Source organism: Cricetulus griseus, chromosome 10 (genome assembly GCF_003668045.3).
Source record: "Cricetulus griseus strain 17A/GY chromosome 10, alternate assembly CriGri-PICRH-1.0, whole genome shotgun sequence".
Lineage (NCBI taxonomy): Eukaryota > Metazoa > Chordata > Mammalia > Rodentia > Cricetidae > Cricetulus > Cricetulus griseus.
In genome coordinates, this window is record NC_048603.1 from 32,383,433 (window position 1) to 32,400,191 (window position 16,759).

At 43.4% G+C, this 16,759-nt stretch overlaps 1 protein-coding gene across 2 annotated transcripts in view; it reads right to left on the reverse strand.

The window, feature by feature from the left end:
* Positions 1–3,071, reverse strand: part of Deptor (DEP domain containing MTOR interacting protein) — a 156,287-nt gene extending 153,216 nt beyond the window's left edge. Inside the window, exon 1 of one of the 2 annotated variants that reach the window (XM_027431694.2) lies at positions 2,793–3,068. In XM_027431694.2, the coding sequence (XP_027287495.1) occupies positions 2,793–2,908 (116 nt within the window). In that variant the 5' untranslated portion in view covers positions 2,909–3,068. Of the gene's footprint in view, positions 1–2,792 lie in introns of both variants that reach the window. The other variant, XM_035449690.1, reaches the window with a different exon arrangement.
* Positions 3,072–16,759: the final 13,688 nt, after the last annotated feature.

Genomic DNA, 16,759 nt, shown 5'->3' on the forward strand with positions numbered 1-16,759 from the left:
GTCACCACCACATGCCAGGAATCATGTAAGATGAGGACATTTGGAACAACAGAAGAATCCATCATAGTGAGGATGGCCATAGACTGGGTCCCACATGCCACCTAGGCTGGCCTCAAACCTCACTAAGTATCCAAGGACGTTGAAGGCCTAACTGTCTGCCTCTGACTCCAAAAGTGCTGGATTACAGACATGAGCCACAACAGTGGGCCTGAGAGATGGCTCAGTGGGTAAAGGTGCTGGTTGTGAACTTCTGGCAACCTGAATTTGATCCTGGAACTTACATAAACACGGAAGAAATGGCTCCTGAAATTTGTCCTTTGACCTCTACATTGACACAGTGGTACACACAAGCCCTGCCCCTCCCCCCACACGGTAGCATTCCTTTAATTGCTTTAAAATCATTGCAAAAGAAAAGTGAAATTGAACTTTAAGTCAAGTTTAAATGGTCAATATTTGCTCAGACTTTGGGTTTTTAAAGACAGGGCTTTGCTGGCCTAGTACTTACTATGTTGGCCGGGCTAACTTCAAACTTATAATCCTCTGGTCCCCACCTCCCAAGTGCTGGAGTTGCAAGTGCATACCATTATACTCAAATTTGGATCTGACACCGAAGGCCATTGAAAACAGAATCGTCTACAAAAAGGAATCTGAGGCAAGAGATTAATTGTCCCAAGGTCACAGAGGTAACACATGGTAGAGGCAGAAAAAGAAAACCCGGGGTAGTCTGTTAACATCCTGTACTCTTAATAACCATCCAAGTCTTCTGGACACATTTTACCAGCCTGAGAGACAGAAGTGGTGGTGCAAAGAGAACACTAACACCCATTCATTCCAGCAAGCCCTTGCAGATTGCTCACTAATATGGGAAGCCTGGGGTCAGATCCTCAAAGCACCCCTTGAAACACTTTCATCTTCATGGCAACTTTACAGGTGAGAAAATAGCTCAGATGAGAAAATTCATTTGTCTAAGCTCGGCTACACTGGCTAATAATCACATGGTGTGTATCAACACCGGTGTAAACACTTACTGCAATAAGCCTCGTAATCAACGCTGCAAGGTTAAAACAAAACAAAAAACAAAATAAAAACCTACTGCAAGGCAAATTCCATTGTTACTCGTCTTTCTTGCCTAAATAACTTGTCCAAGGCCCTATTCTAGCTAAGTAAAGGGCAAGGCCAGGATTCATGCTGCCTTAAAGCCCTCCTCAAAACAAAGTCATGGTAACACTAGGCTACATGGAGGAGGAACAGAAATTCAAAGCCAGATCTAACTCGGAGTGAGAACTTATTTACACTTCTGTCTGCAGAACTGTGGCTGGAAAGCCAGCAAGTGCTCTGAGGAACCTGAAGAAGGTACATTTTGGTTGTTGGAGACAGGGTGTCTCTGTAACTCTGGAGCCTGGCCTGGAATTCGCTATGTAGACCAGGCTGGCCTGGAACTCATAGAGATCCACCTGCCTCTGCATCCCAAGTACTGGGATTAAAGCTGTGTGCCATCACTGCCTGGCTAAGATGCAGCCAGCCTCTTGAAGGAGAAAGTGACACAATAATGTTTGTAAACGAAACGCAAAGTAAGAAATCCCATCCAGGGAAGCCTTTTCAAACAGCAATACAATAAGTAAAGAGCAAAGCACTAAACTATCAAGAAAATCAGACTAAATCAGAAAAGCTTTACATCATCTTCTTAATTAGAGATACTCTTGCATCATCTTCTTAATTAGAGATACTCTTGATGAAGGGAAACAGGTTTTTAGTTCCCTGTAATTGTGGCCACACACTTGAAATTTAACAAGGAACCAAAATGCGTGATTTTCCTTTTGTCGCGCTAGACTATATCGTCCTGGTTTTGAACACCTACTTCCTCAAACCGAGCCCTGCAAAGCCAATGGTTTACCAGGCCTCCAGGGACCTTTGCAAAATTCTCCTTCAAGTCTTGAAATAGCCTTTTAGAAATCGAAATCAGCAGGAGAAAAAAAAAAAAATCAAGCCAAGTACTAGGGGAAAATAGCGCACATCTTTCTGGTTGGACCGGGGGCTCGTGGTTCAAGTTCTGGCAGAAACGTCGTAGAGCCGGATTCATTTTAACTGGCAGTCGGATTTATGACCACAAGAGCGGCAGCTGCGGAAGCCCAAGCCTTAGGCATATGCCCAAGAAAAAGGAACAGGAAGCGAAGGGAATGCCAAGGGGGCCCTGGAGGTCAGGGCTTGTTCCTGGATTTCTGACATTGGGCAAGTGATAATTCTAGGAAAAGTGCGGGGCGATCGGCCAAACTCCAGGGTCCCAAACGTGGGCCCTAAACAAGGTACTTCCACGCCCCCTTGCGGACCCAAGTGACAACTGACGATGTGCCAATTAAGGGATAGGTAGAGGGCTCGGAGAGGTTTTCCAAGACGAGCCTTCATGGGACTGGCAGAGATCGGTCCCTAAGTGAACCGAGACTCAAGGAAGGGAAGCTTGCCTTGCTAGCAACAAGAGAAGCGCAACGCAAGGCACTCGTGGAGCTCGCTGGTGCCTTTTATCTGGAGGTGCAGGGGCTGCGGTCCGACCCGACCCTGCTTTGGGGACCGTGCCGGCTAGCTAGGCTGTGTCATCAGGGGAAGCTCGCACCGGGCGAGCCCGCGGGGACGCAGGGCTGCAGAAGCCCAGCATGCACCATGCGTCCCCGGCATCGGTCCCTGCAGCTGCAAGTCCCGGGGCTGCAGCCGCCCCACGCGCCCGCGCCACCAGCCTGGCGCGAGCCACATGGAGCTCGCCCTCCGGACGGCCGCGGGCAGCGCGACCCTCTGCTTACCGGAGCTGCTCCCCGGTGACCAGGACTTCAGCCATGCGCTCCAGCTCTCTCTGCTGCGCCCCGCCACTGCCGCCGGCGTTGCTGTCGCTGCCGCCGCCGCCGCTGCCCTCCTCCATGCTCCCGACCGCGCCGCTGCCACTCTGCAAGCCTTCGCTGGCCCGCCGGGTGCCTGGCGTTCCGATCAGCCTGCCCTCGCCGAAGCCGCTCCGGCCATCTTTGTTCCTGGCGGTCCCGTGGCTCGGACGCGATTGGCTGGCGAGGGAATCCCTGCGGGCAAGCAGAAGATTTGGGCGAGTCCCGCCCTGGAACTTCGAGCCTGGGGGCGTGGCCTGGCCGCTCGCTCGTGGTCCGGGGGCGGAGCCAAGGAGAAAAATATAAACATCTGGGCGGGGCGGTGGGCGAGCAGTGTTTCTTCAGGAGGTTGAGCTTTTTCTCCTTTTATATTTCTTTCTTTCTTTTTTTTCACTCCACTCCCAAACTCATGCTGGGGAATTTTGCATTTAAAAATTTTGCATTTTTACTGTGTTTCCCATAGCCGAGTTGCAAAGGATAAAAATGAGAACAATATGCTCCATCAACGAGCAATCCAGGATGTCGCTGAAGGGCTATGCCACTCTTTTTGAGCACTTTCCCTGAAGGCAGCCTACTACCTTAAGTGGAGTCAGTAAAGCATCTTGGCCTGAGGTTTAAAAAGACTAAGACTCTGGCTTCATTCCTGTGATTTCCTACCTAAATGCTCTTAATTCTTTCTTACAATAATTGTAGCTAGCACCTGTCCACACCTGGTGCATTAGAGGTGTTTCGGGTAGGTTGATGCCTTGCTTAGTTTTTGCAGATCATAATCCTAGCATGGCCTTCCTTTAACATCCAGAAAGCGACTCGGAGGAGTGAGGTAATTTCTCTCATGCAAGCAGGCAAGGTCATTCTAGATTGTAGGCTGTGTTTTAAAACAACTGCAAGTTTCCAAGCGTGGTGACACACCTGTGTCCCCACAACTTCAGAGGATGACACAGGAAGATGTTGAGTTTGAAGAAGACTGGGCTACATAGATGCCTTGTCTCATAAAACAAACTAGGACAAAAGAAGCACACCTGGCAAAATGAGCAATGCAGTAAAGAGTGAAGTTAAATGCGTTTGAATGGCAGACATGGTCTAAAATGTTCACAAAAAAATCGGTTGTCCTCGTCCCTTTTCATTTTGGGTTTGTAAACTTCCACATAGCTGCAATTCAGAGGTTGTGTCTTTCATGGTTGGATAAATATTTTGAAGTGTCTTTGAATTTCCCTTCTGTAAGATACCGGCACTTGTTTCTATGTACCTTGTCACAGTCCTAGGACAGTAATACCTGTGAGAAGATGCAGGGAGTGTCACCTCATACCATATCCCATGCTGTTATGAATCTTACTTGACCCTGCTGAAGATGAGGTCTGACCCTTACTGGGCACAAAAATAGAACATTTAACATTTTGCAAAGCCCAATCATTGGTAAACAAAACCATTGCAGTCCCATTTTAAGAGACGGATTAAAATATGTTGTTTGAGATAGAATCTTGCCATGTAGCCCAGGTTGACATCAAACTCAGGATCCCCCTGCCTTAACCTCCCAAGGGCTGGGGTTACAAGCACTGAGTATCATATTCTGATCTATTTTTTTTTCAACAGGAAAACTCACATTAGTCTTCCTAGTGCTCAAAAAAGACCAGTCCTCACGGTTTGCTGGAGTATTGAACAGTATTTTGAGCTTTTATTTATGTTTGTGCTTTATCTGACACCTCAAACCTTTTTAATGTTGTTTAATTTATTCTCACAAAACCCTGTTAGATATTAGTGCTTCAAACACAAATGGGAAAGGAGAATTGTTTGTCTAAGTTTCACAACTAGTAAGTTAGGCAGCCCTTCGATGCTTATTCTTTTATTTATTTATTTATTTATTTATTTATTTATTTATTTATGCAAGACAGGGTTTCTCTGTATTACTTTGGAGCCCGTCCTGGAATTTGCTTTGTGGACCAGGCTAGCCTTAAACTCACAGAGATCTACCTGTCTCTGCCTCTTGAGTGCTGGCATTAAAGGTGTGTGCCACCACCACTTGCCAATGCTTATTCTATAGATTTTCAAGACTATGCTCAGCCACATTCCAGAAAGGAAATAATTCCTCTTAACAGAATATCTTAGGCAACCCCTCTGCCAAAAAGAAATTATGCTTATTACTTTTATAAACAGACAATATTTTAAAAAGTGGACCAAGAGCAACAGCTTTTAGTTAAATGTGATTCCAAGGGTCTCATTTTGATAGTATAACCTTTATTCACAGTAATGGAGGTAGATGGCCTAGACTTAATGAGAGTTAACACCTGTCTGTTTCTCATGGTTTTATTTTTGGTTTTGGTTTGGTTTGGGTTTTTTGAGATAAGGTTTCTCCGTGTAGTCTGGCTGTCCTAGAGCTCAGAGGTCTGCTTGTCTTTGCCTTGGAAGTGCTAGGATTAAAGGTGAGCACCACCATGCCCAGCTGTTGTTTCTTGTGTTTTAAGTTTTATGCTTATTACACAGAAAATTGAGGTTTGTTTTTGTTTTGTTTTTTTGGCATGGGCGATTCTCTTACCCAAGCAATCTTGATTTTCATTCTATTTTCGTCTAAGTTTGCAATCTTATAGTAGTCACTAATTCTCTTTGGTTCTGAGTTTCAATTGATAAAACAGGAAGAATAACTCTTACTTTCTAGGGATTGGTCTTTGACCTTTATGAAATAATGCTTTCATTAAATAAAATTTTGAAGATCCATTTTAATAATAAAATTTTGTATATTTATGGTTTTCTTTAAAAAAGCACCATATTTTAAGGCTTAAAATTTTCTAGGTGGAAAAATACCTGACCTGAAAGGGAAAGTAACTTTTAATTTTATTTTTAAATTCAACTTTTTGAGACAGAATCTCATATAGCCAAGGCTGGACTTGAACTCCTGATTTTCCTGCTTCTGCTTCTCAAGTGCTGCTGGGCCTGGATATTTTCCTTGAAAGCCCCTCCCATTTGGTGTGTGTGTGTGTGTGTGTGTGTGTGTGTGTGTGTGTGTGTGTGTGTCTTTTGTATTCTTGGTGGTAGTGGTTTGTGTACATGTGAAGATATTTGTAAATAATGAAAGCTAGTTTGCTGTTAGGTATTAAACTTTAAGATTTCACTTTGATACATGGAATACATCATACTCCACCACTGAAGACTCTCTTCTAACAGGGAATTGACTACCGAGGACAAGTAGATACCCAAGACTGTGAATCCTGGAGCAATGGTGCCTGTGACTAACTATGGAAGAAGAAGGGCATTGCTCTGGCAATTCATCCGCCACCAAGATTTTGGAAGAGCTGAGAATCCTAACAGATTTTGGATTGGTTCCTGACTCCACTTGCAAGCAGATTATCCCCTCAGAATTTCTGTTCTCAAAGGGAAGGCTTATATACCGCCAGCTCCACTGCTTATTGAGTGCATTAGATGTAATTTAGTTAAGTATTACAAGTGGGAACTAGGAAGTGTAAGCCATCTCTTCTGGCTCTCCCCACTCAGCCCCTTTATATCTTCTGGTGTTTGGTGCTTTAAGGCCAGCATCAAAGTTGTGATGGGAAGGTCTAGGGGTGCGTGCGTGCGTGCGTGCGTGCGTGCGTGCGTGCGTGCGTGCGTGCGTGTGTGTGTGTGTGTGTGTGTCTAAGCAATCAAAGTGTGATATTGGTAAAATACAAGATAAATTACGTAAAAGTCATGCTTAACACATACCCAAACCTAATGGGGATAAATAGACAAAATACTCTGTAAAATTGCTATGAATGTTTCTGAGTGATTTGTCTCAAGAACAAACAGTATGTCTCTATTTTGCTTTGAGGTTAGTGGCCCCTCCCTGGTCAACTATATTTTGAGCAGTGCTGGTGTAATGAACTCTTCCTAAAGGTGAGTCACAAAGTGAAAAGATAAACTTGAATTGCTAAAAATTCAAAAGTACAGTGTCATCCATCAAACTGAATGATAGGTTAGAAGTTATCTGGACTTCGTACACACCCAAATCCCAGATCTTTGGAAGCTAGAAGGAAAGTCAATAGTTCAAGGTCAACCTTAGATACATAGCAAGTTCAAGAATAGCCTGGAATACATGATATCCTATCTCAAAATCAAACAAACTGACAAAAACTATGGCTGTCACTTCTAAGAGTCCATCTGTCTTACTCCTGCTTGATCTTAATGAGATGCTTCTGTCTGTCATCTTCCTGGGCTCTACTTCACAAGTTATACTTCCTATGAATTTGCGTTTTCTGAAAAACAAAAGTTTCACTGTATTTTAGTAGGTGTGCATGTGTGCCTGCGTGTTTGTGTGTGTGCGCATGCGTGCACACATGTGGAGATGAGATAACACCTTGCTGGAGTCAGTGCTTCCCTTCTGCCTTGTCAGTCCTGGGGACAGAACTCAGGTTCTCAGGCTTGGCATCCAGTGTTTACCATCTAAGCCATCTCCCCACCCCCTGAATTTACAGCTTCTCAAACATTAATGGAAGTCCTGATTCTTTAGCCACCATGCTTGTTATTGGTTTTGCTAACAGAGAAACTGATGGTTTAGAATATCCTGTCCAATGTGTATGCACAGAACCCCCATGCATGGTGTCTCAGTCTCTGAGCTCGTATGAGCTTTGCTCAATGATTTAGCAGGTCTTGTTTTCTTGTTGCCCTCCATCCCCTCTGGCTCTAACCCTCCTCTTTCTCAGGGTCTTCTGAGCTCTGAAGGGAGGGATTTGATGGATTGAGTGACACATCCCACTTAGGGCTGAGTGTTATCCTCTGCAAATATTTTTTGTTGTAGATGTGTTGAGAGGGGGCTCGTCTTTAGCAAGATGATGGTCAGGTCTGGGAATATATCTTAGTGACAGAGCACTTGCCTAGCATGGCCAAGGACGTGGGCTTATCTGTCAAAAGTAAACAAATAGGCTCTTAGGTGAGACCTGAAAACCTGTATATAACAACAAGCAAAAAATAAATGGCAGGAAATTAAAAGCTAATTGTAAAGATTGTAAAAAAAAGACATCCATGGTCTTCATAATTCACACCCACTTTAATATTTTATTGTGTTGATTCATCTTGTTGAAAGAAAACACGACAAAAGCAACTGTTTTCTCCTATTGGACCTGGATGACTGCCCCAGATCATTTAATATGTTGGTAACTTCTGCCATCTACTGATCACTTTTGCAATGACACTAAAAGATTGCAAATTGACCTGTGGAGAAATGGTCTGTTACATTTATCAGGGTGGTACTGGCTTTTTGTGATATATGAAATGATATATGATATGATATGATATGATATGATATGATATGATATACACCACATTTCTTTGAGGTGATAACTCACAAAGAATTGGGTTGTCCCAAAGCTCAACTGTCTTTCTTAGGAGGTAGTTTTTGCATGATTTTAACATAATACAGAATGGTCTGGAATGTGATTATTGTATGTATTGGCAAAGAATTGTGCCTTGTGCAGTTCCAGTCTTAAACAGAGAAGGTTTGCCTTTAGGTAAAATGACTCTATTTGCAATTTGTGTGATATGCACTTGGCAAATAGCATTTCTGTTTACGTATGGTTGCTGTCCACAGTCTGGGGACAACGCTGACATTGGTGACAGGTGCTGACGCTGGAAACCATGTTGGTTTCTATGGTCTGTGCTGTCACCAGAAACCATGTAAAAGTCCATAACCTGTGCTCCCACTGACTATAAAGTGCAAGGAAGTTATTTTTGCAGTGGTACAGACAGTTGTGAAATAGGAGGCTTCTGTGATAACACCCCCTCCAAAAGAAAGTAACGGCCTAGAAAGGACAGCTTCAAAAAGAACTCTTAAGGGTGGCGATAAGGATGCTGAAGTGTAGCCCTCCACAGCTGATGGCTTCTGGTGGGGGTTGGGGTGGAAAGGTCTCAGTTTTCTTTAAGAGACTGGCAACTGGGAGTTTGACAATGCTCCAGTGAGTGTCTGGGCAACACAGATTGGATATGTGGGGTTTGTGTTTGTTTCATTGTTGTTATTTTTCATCTTCTCCTCCTCCCCCGCTCCTCCTCCTCCTCCTTCTTCTTTTCCTTCTTATTCTTGGGGAGTTACAAGGGTGGGGTGGCAGAGGTTAAAGGACTGGTAACGGAGTGTGACCAGGATACATGGTGTGAAATTCCCAAATAATCAGTAAAAATATTATGTTGGGAAAACGTGGTTTTCATTCTCCTAATCTAAAATTACTAGTTAAAAGTAATAGGTTTTCTGTAACTAGGTTTCTCCATGGACACAGTAAGCCAGATCAAGCTGAAATGAAAAAGTAAAAGAAAAGGTTTATTTGAGTGAAGCACCTCCCGAGTGAGTCCTCCAGCCCCAGAGATCAGGCAGGAGAAGTCATGTGCCCAAGCTAAAGCAGGTAGACACGCAGGACCCACAGAAAAGTGAATGCTGAACTTGCCAAAACAAGATGGGACAGTCCTTCAAGGTTCCTGCTTCATAGAAGAATCTGCCAGACATTCTGCAGGACACAGAGGAAAATGACTGACAAACTGCCAGTATAGTTTCAAATTTCCTGATTCACTTAGAAGTCTGCCAGCATCTATAGGCCTATATACAGAAGATGGAAGCCCCAACATTGCAGAAGAACTTTGGGTGATTGTCCAGGCAGCAAGATGTCTCTATCATTTGTAGAGTTCTGGAAGTTGCTTACAATGTACCTCTTGTTTACTTAGGTAATATTATATCCTTCTGGGGTCTTTGATGGAGTTGAAGACTAAATAGTTATAATTAAAGTTTTCCTTAGTTATGACAAAAGGTAAATTAGATATGAAACTTTAAATTCACAAAGATAGGAAGATGATGGGGTATTTTCTTTAATTTTGCCAAATAAAATTACACTCAATATTATAACTGCAACTCTTGCTTGATACCTGTTTTATGTAATTTTACAATGCTAAAGTTAAAACTTTTCTTTTTAATTAGACATAAAGGGAGAAATGATGTGGTATGTCCTTCTGCATGCTGTGAATATGTGTTGCTATTATTAGTTGATGAATAAAGCTACTTTGGCCTATGGCGGGACAGAATACAGCTCAGTGGGAAATTCAAGCAGAGATCAGGGAGAAAGAAGGCAGAGGGAATGCCTTCCATCTGCCAAAGAAGACAGATGTCCAAGCATCACCAGTAAGCCATGGGCCATGTGGCAATACACAGATTAATAAAAATGGGTTAATTTAAATTTAAGAGCTAGCCAATAATAGCCTGAGCCATTGGCCAAACAATTATAATTAATATTAAGTCCCTGAGTGATTATTTTATAAGTCACTGTGGGACTGAATGGGATACATAAAAGCCTCCAGCTACACTGCTGTTCCTATATAACCATGGGAAAAACTTCCCCTGATGCTTCTCCCTGCTTTCCTGGGGGGGGGGGGAGAGGCAGACTTGGAGGTTTGGAATAAACTTTTCCCTTTCACCCTTGGGGCAGTTATTTTGCTATTTATTATTTATTTATTTATTTTATTTATTTTTACTGAGCTCAGTTTTCATTCAGTGAGAGACTAGAAAGTATAGTGTTTTAAATGAGAATGATTCCCACTGACTAATACATTTGCATAAATGATGAAACTGTTAGGGAGAAGGTATGGCCTTGCTGGAGGAGTTGTGTCACTTGAGGAGGGGTTTAAGGGTTTAAGATTTCAAAACCTCACCGGCGTTGGTGACGCACGCCTTTAATCCCAGCACTCGGGAGGCAGAGGCAGGTGGATCTCTGTGAGTTTGAGGCCAGCCTGGTCTCCAGAGTGAGTGCCAGGATAGGCTCCAAAGTTACAGTGAAACCCTGTCTCGAAAAACCAAAAAAAAAAAAAAAAAAATTCAAAAACTCATATCATTCTGAGGAGTTAGTCTCTGTCTCTGTCTCTGTCTCTCTCTGCCTGGTGGTTGTTATCTCAAGACATGAAATCTCAGCTGTTGCTCAGGACTATGCCTGCCTGCCAGCTATGACGGTCGTGAACTCACCCTCTGAAACTGTAAGCAATCCCAGCAGGAAACTCTTATATAAACTTGGCCATGTTGTCTCTTCACAAAAGGAATATAACTAAGTCAGAAGTGATGAGGAAGTCAGAAGTAGGCACAGGTCTGTAAGCTAACACTCAGGAAGCTGAGGCAGGATGATATCTACTTTCAGAGCAGTCTGGGCTACATAATGAGACCTTTTTGTAAGTGAGAAAGAGAGGGAGGGAGACAGAAAGAGGATTTCTCATTTACACTCTCGGCTTGAAAATGCATCCATTGTAGTTGCTGGAAGACCATAGTCCCTTGAGACCAGGTGTATAACCACTTTCTGTCCTGAGGATTTAGGAATCATCTGCTTTTGTTTCATGGCGTGTGTGTGTGTGTGTGTGTGTGTGTGTGTGTGTGTGTGTGTGTGTGTGTGTGTTTATGTTTGTGTGTGTGTGGGGGGTACTTGTGTGATATACCATTGAATTGAGAGGCTTGCAAGATATCAGTGGTAGGAGGAATAGAGGTTGTCTTTAAATCTTACAGGCCTTGGTAAGGATTTTGTTTACTTATAATTCTTAAAATTACTTTCTTAGTCATTGTTTTATGGCTGTGAAGAGACACCATGACAAGGGCAACTCTTATAAAAAGAAAGCCTTTACCTGGGGGCTTGCTTACAGTTTCAGAGACTTAGTCCACTCTCATCGTAATGGGGAACGTTGGTGCACACAGGCAGACATGGAGCTGGAGACGTCGCTGAGAGTTCTGCATCTTGATCCACAGGAAACAGAGTGAGAAACTAGGCCTGGCATTTGCTTTTGAAACCTTATAGCTCACCCCCGCCCCAGTAACAAACTTCCTCTAACAAGGCCACACCTCTTAATCCTGTTCAAATAGTGCCACTCCCTAGTAACTAAGCATTCAAATATATGAACCTATGGGGGATGTTCTTATTCAAACCACAATTACCTTGACTTATTTTGGGGTGGGGAGCAGGGTATATCTTAGATCAAATGTGGAGATCTGACAACAACTTGCTAGAATCAGTTCTTTCTTTTCACCTTTCTTTTTACATGTGGATTTCCGCCCATTTCCCACAATCCCTTCCTCTTCCCAACAGGTCCACTGTCTGTCTGTCTGTATTTATTTATTTATAATGTTAAATTAGGATATAATTGCATCACTTCCTTTCCTCTTTCCTTCTCTCAACCTCCCATGTCCTACTCCACCCTCTCAAATTGACAGCCTTTTTTCTTACACACACACACACACACACACACACACACACACACACACACGTACACAAAACCATATAATACTGACTGAGTCTGTTTAGTGTGGCTTGGGTATATATGATTTCAAGACTGACCACTTTGTATTGGATAACCAATTAGCATGTTCATCCTTGGGAGAGGCTAATTTTCCCTCTTTCAGCAGTCATTAGTCGCAGAGAGCTTGGACCCTGTGAGACTGCATGTCTACTGACGTTGTCATTGTTCAGATCTTGTTTAGGCAGTTATATTGTCAAGGTATCATGGGTGTAGCTTCCCTGTCATTTCCAGGAAACAGTCTCACAGCAGACTTCATAGACCTCTGGCTCTTACAATCTTCCCACTCTTTCTTCCCATGTTTCCTGAAGCTTAGGTGAAGGATTTCTGTTGGTGATGCTGTTTTTGACATATTGAGGCTGGGCTCCCCACAGATCTCTGCATTATGAGCAGTCGTGGTGAGGGATGAGAGCTACACAGATCTGTAAATGATGGGGGATTTCCTTCTGTTTATGTTTCTCTTATTGGTTGATGAAAAAACACCGATTGGGCAGTAGCCAGGCAGTAAGTGTAGGTGGGGCTACCAGACCCGGAGAAGGCTGAGGAGAGGAAGGCAGAGAGGGGCCATGAGAGAGACGCCATGGAGCAAAAGAAGGAGTAACAGGTCCGGACCCTTCTCCGGTAAGATAAGACCACATAGAAATACTTAGATAAATAGAAATGGGTTAATAATTAAAAGAGACTTAGCCATTAAGAAGCCTAAGCCATCAGCTAACAGTTTATAAATTAATATAAGTGTTTTATGTTTATTTGTGGCTAATTGGGACCAGGTGGAACAGAAACTCTTGTCTACATGTAGGTATAAGGATAAGTTTTAGAATGCAGTTAGGAATTATGTTGGTCTAGTAGGTTCTCTTTTAATATCCCTGTCCTCACTAGCCCCAGGTAGTTGGCTAGGTGTCTAGTACTAGGCCTGATCTCCCTCCTACTGGGCAGACTTCAGTCTAATTAGACAGTTACTGGTTACCACCAAGATATGAGTACCACTATTGTACATTTAAGGATATGTTGACATTATGGTCATTTGTTATCATTCATAGGCATCACAGTTGGATAGAGCCACTGATTGCTTCCTCCCTTGTCAACATATATAGTATATTCAGATACTATGAAAGCTAGACCACAGGAAGGAGGCTTTCAATTAGATACAGCTCAAATCTTCTGAATCCCGTGTCTGAAATATGTGGTCTCTTTGGCGATAGGAACTCATTTTCAACCTCTGAGAGTCAACCAAGGGCAATGACAACAGCCTATATTGTTTTGGGAATCACCTGTATTACCCTGACCAGCAACTCAGATAGAGATTTCCCATGCCTGGTATTGGGATTTTTGTTAGTTTATGGCTCCCAGGAGAATGGTTCATTGTCAGTCCAAGTGACATAACATCAACACACACACACACACACACACACACACACACACACACACACACACACGATCGTGCACACACACACACTGTGTATAATTTTAGATAATTATAGAAAATATGATTCCTTGCTTAATAATGTTCATTGCCATTCAATTCACAATACTTAGGAAATGGAAGCAACCTTACTGTCCTTCAACAGACAATAGAAATGTGGGTCACACGCACAATGGAATACTATTGCTTTGTAAAGAAAAATGTAGTTCGCAGGTATGTGGCTAGAACCAAAGGTCAGATTGAGTGAGGTTACCCAGACCCAGCAAGAGAAACATCACCTGTTCGTTCTCATATGAGGCTCTTAGCTCCAATCGTCAGATGTGAGTACATGATCCAGAGTAGCTGCCGAAACCAGGAGAGCAAAAACAAACAAACAAACAAACAAAAAAAAAAACAAAAAAAACGAACTGGGGGAGGGAAGGACGATTGGAAGGGAATGATGCAGGTGATACAGAGGGAGAAATGGGAAATTTTGGGGCGGTGGGTTTAGTCGGTTTAGTGGTGTTTGACAAAGCCTCAAGCAATTGTATCACTTAAAAATACTCGACAATTACAGACATGTACAGAATGCACTGTGGTGATATGTACTCCCCTCCTGTTACCCTCCCCTCTTCTTCCCAAGCAGTCCTCTTTTTTGGGGGGTTGGGTCAGGCTTTTGTAGGTAGCTGCCGTGTGTTCATGGTTATGATGGGCATGTCATATCCTGGTCACCCTCCAGTTCTTCGTCTTTCCACCCCATCTCCGTTGACTGCTGTGTTTTGGAGGGAGTGATGGAGATGTCTCCTGTAGTAACAGTCACTTACTCTCAGTGTCAACCTTGGCTTTCTTTTTTAAGATGATAGGGAACAAATGAGGCCGATTTGTCTGGGAAACGTGAAGCAATACCACCATCTAGTGGGCAAAATCACAATTGTTTTGCAAACAAAGTTGTTTTAGGTTTTAGTTTTCAAGACAAGCGAAATTTTTATACAAGACACATTTTAATAATAATTTACACCATCCTATGATATTTTTCCTAATAACTATTATTTCATTAATTAATTAATTAATTAATTATACATTCTGACCACAGCCCCTCCTCCCACTCTCTCCCCCCCACCCCCTTCAACCAACCCCTCCTCCATATTCAACAAGCAAAACTTTTAATGGCATTTATCATAAAATGTCAACGTAAGGTGCTGAAGATTCCAAGACACTAAAAGACACTACTTGACTCTGTTTCTCCCAGTGCCTCAGTTCTTGCCATTGACATTTTTTCCCCTCTGAGCTGGGGATGCCAGCCAGAGCGTTTCCATGCTAGACAATCTGCCCATCGTGGAGCTACACCCCAACCCTGTCACTCCTTACTTTTTAAAAATTGTACTTCCTTAGCGTATATTACAGATAATAAAGGGCTTCATTATGACATTTTCACACATGAACATAATGCAATTTGATCATATTTAATCATCCCCATTTCCTTCTGTGGTGGCTTGAATGAGAAATGTTCACCGTAGTCTTGAGCATTCGAACAGTTGGTGGCACTGTTTAGGGACATTTAGGAGGTGCCAACTTGCTAGAGGAAATACGTCACTGGAGGAGAGCTTTGAGAGTAAAAAAAGCCTTGCTCAGCCGAATTTTGAGCACCCTGCTTCAAGATGTGAGCTCTGAGTTTCCTGTCCCAGGTGCCTTGACTATTCACCGCTATTCCTGCCTTCACGGAACCCTCAGCCCAAATCAACCCTTTCTTCTCCAAGCTGCCTTGATCCTGTTTGGTCATGGAACAGAAGTGATGAACACACTCTCTCTAGGCCCTATCCACTCTCACTGATCTCTTCCCTCTCCCAAACTACCCTCTCTTCTCTCCCACCCCACCTCATCCTATGTGACCCAATGAGTTCACTACGGCTGCTTATAGGAGTATGGACAACAAGTTACTGACGTGAGTGTGAGCAATTTACCAGTGGCTACACCACTAAAGAAAATGTCTCTTCTTCCCCGAGCAACCCTTAGCTACCTATAAATCCTCAGAGAGTCCCCACCTTACAGGACAAGGTGTTGATGAGCCCAGTCTCATGTAGGTATTGCAGGAAGTCACAGCCGCTATGAGTTCAAGAGTGCCATGGCCATGCCATGCCTAGAAAACAGCATTCCAAAACACTCCACCCTGTCCTCTGGCTCCGACCTTCTTCCTACCTCCTTTTCCTTCCCTGAGCCTTGAAAGGGATAACACAGGTGCTATATTTATGGCCAAACATTCAAGAATTGCTGTTCTCAGCAGTGCGACCAACTGCGAATCTCTGCAGTCACCTCTGGCCACAGCAAGAAGCAGCTTCTGTGACAAAAGCTGATAGCAGCACTAATCTACACCAGTAAACATAGTTGTTAAAAAGGCAGTTTGATAGGCACACCATGTTTACTTAATAAAACAACAGCAGTAGTTTCCCCATGAGATCCTAAGACCTCCTAAATAATGGGCTTTTGGACCAGGTTTTTCAAACATGAGTTCCTTCATGTGGAACAAGCTTCAGTTCCAATCAGAAGGAGGTTAGTTACCTCATAACAGACTCGCCACTATAGCACTAGAGCACACATCTTGTCTAGCTGGTTGGTAGCATGGCACCCAGGGTCCATGGCTGTTGATGACAATTCTCTGTCCCCAGCAGCCTGTGTTACTACCCTGTGGCATAAACAACGGTTCAATTTTAATGGAGAAACCCAAGTTGAACTTGCAGGAAGTGAAATAAGATGGCTAATTTGGGTTGTCAACTGGAGGGAATTTAGAGTCACCCTGGAAACAAACCTCTGGGTATGTCAGTGAGGGATTTTCTAGATTAGCTTAAAAGAAAAGGGAAGATCCACCCTATGTGCAGGGCAGTACCATCTCCTGGGCTGGGGAGACGTAGTGAATAGAAAGGCGGGGGGGGGGGGCGCAACAGGACATTCCTTCGTCTCTGCTTTCTGACTGCAGGTGCAATATGACCAGGCACTGCTTGCTCCTGGGACCATGCTTTTCCCTAAGGAGCTGGACTACATCCCCTTTGAATTTCAAACCAAAATAAACCCTTCCTGAAGTTACTTTTGTGAGGGTATTTTGTTGCAGCAGTAAGAAACTCAACTTGGCTTCATTAAGTAGAAATGAAATTATTTGCTGGGCAGTGGTGGCTCATGGGTTTAATTCTGGCACATGGGAGGCAGAGGCAGGCAGATCTCTGTGAGTGTGAGGTCA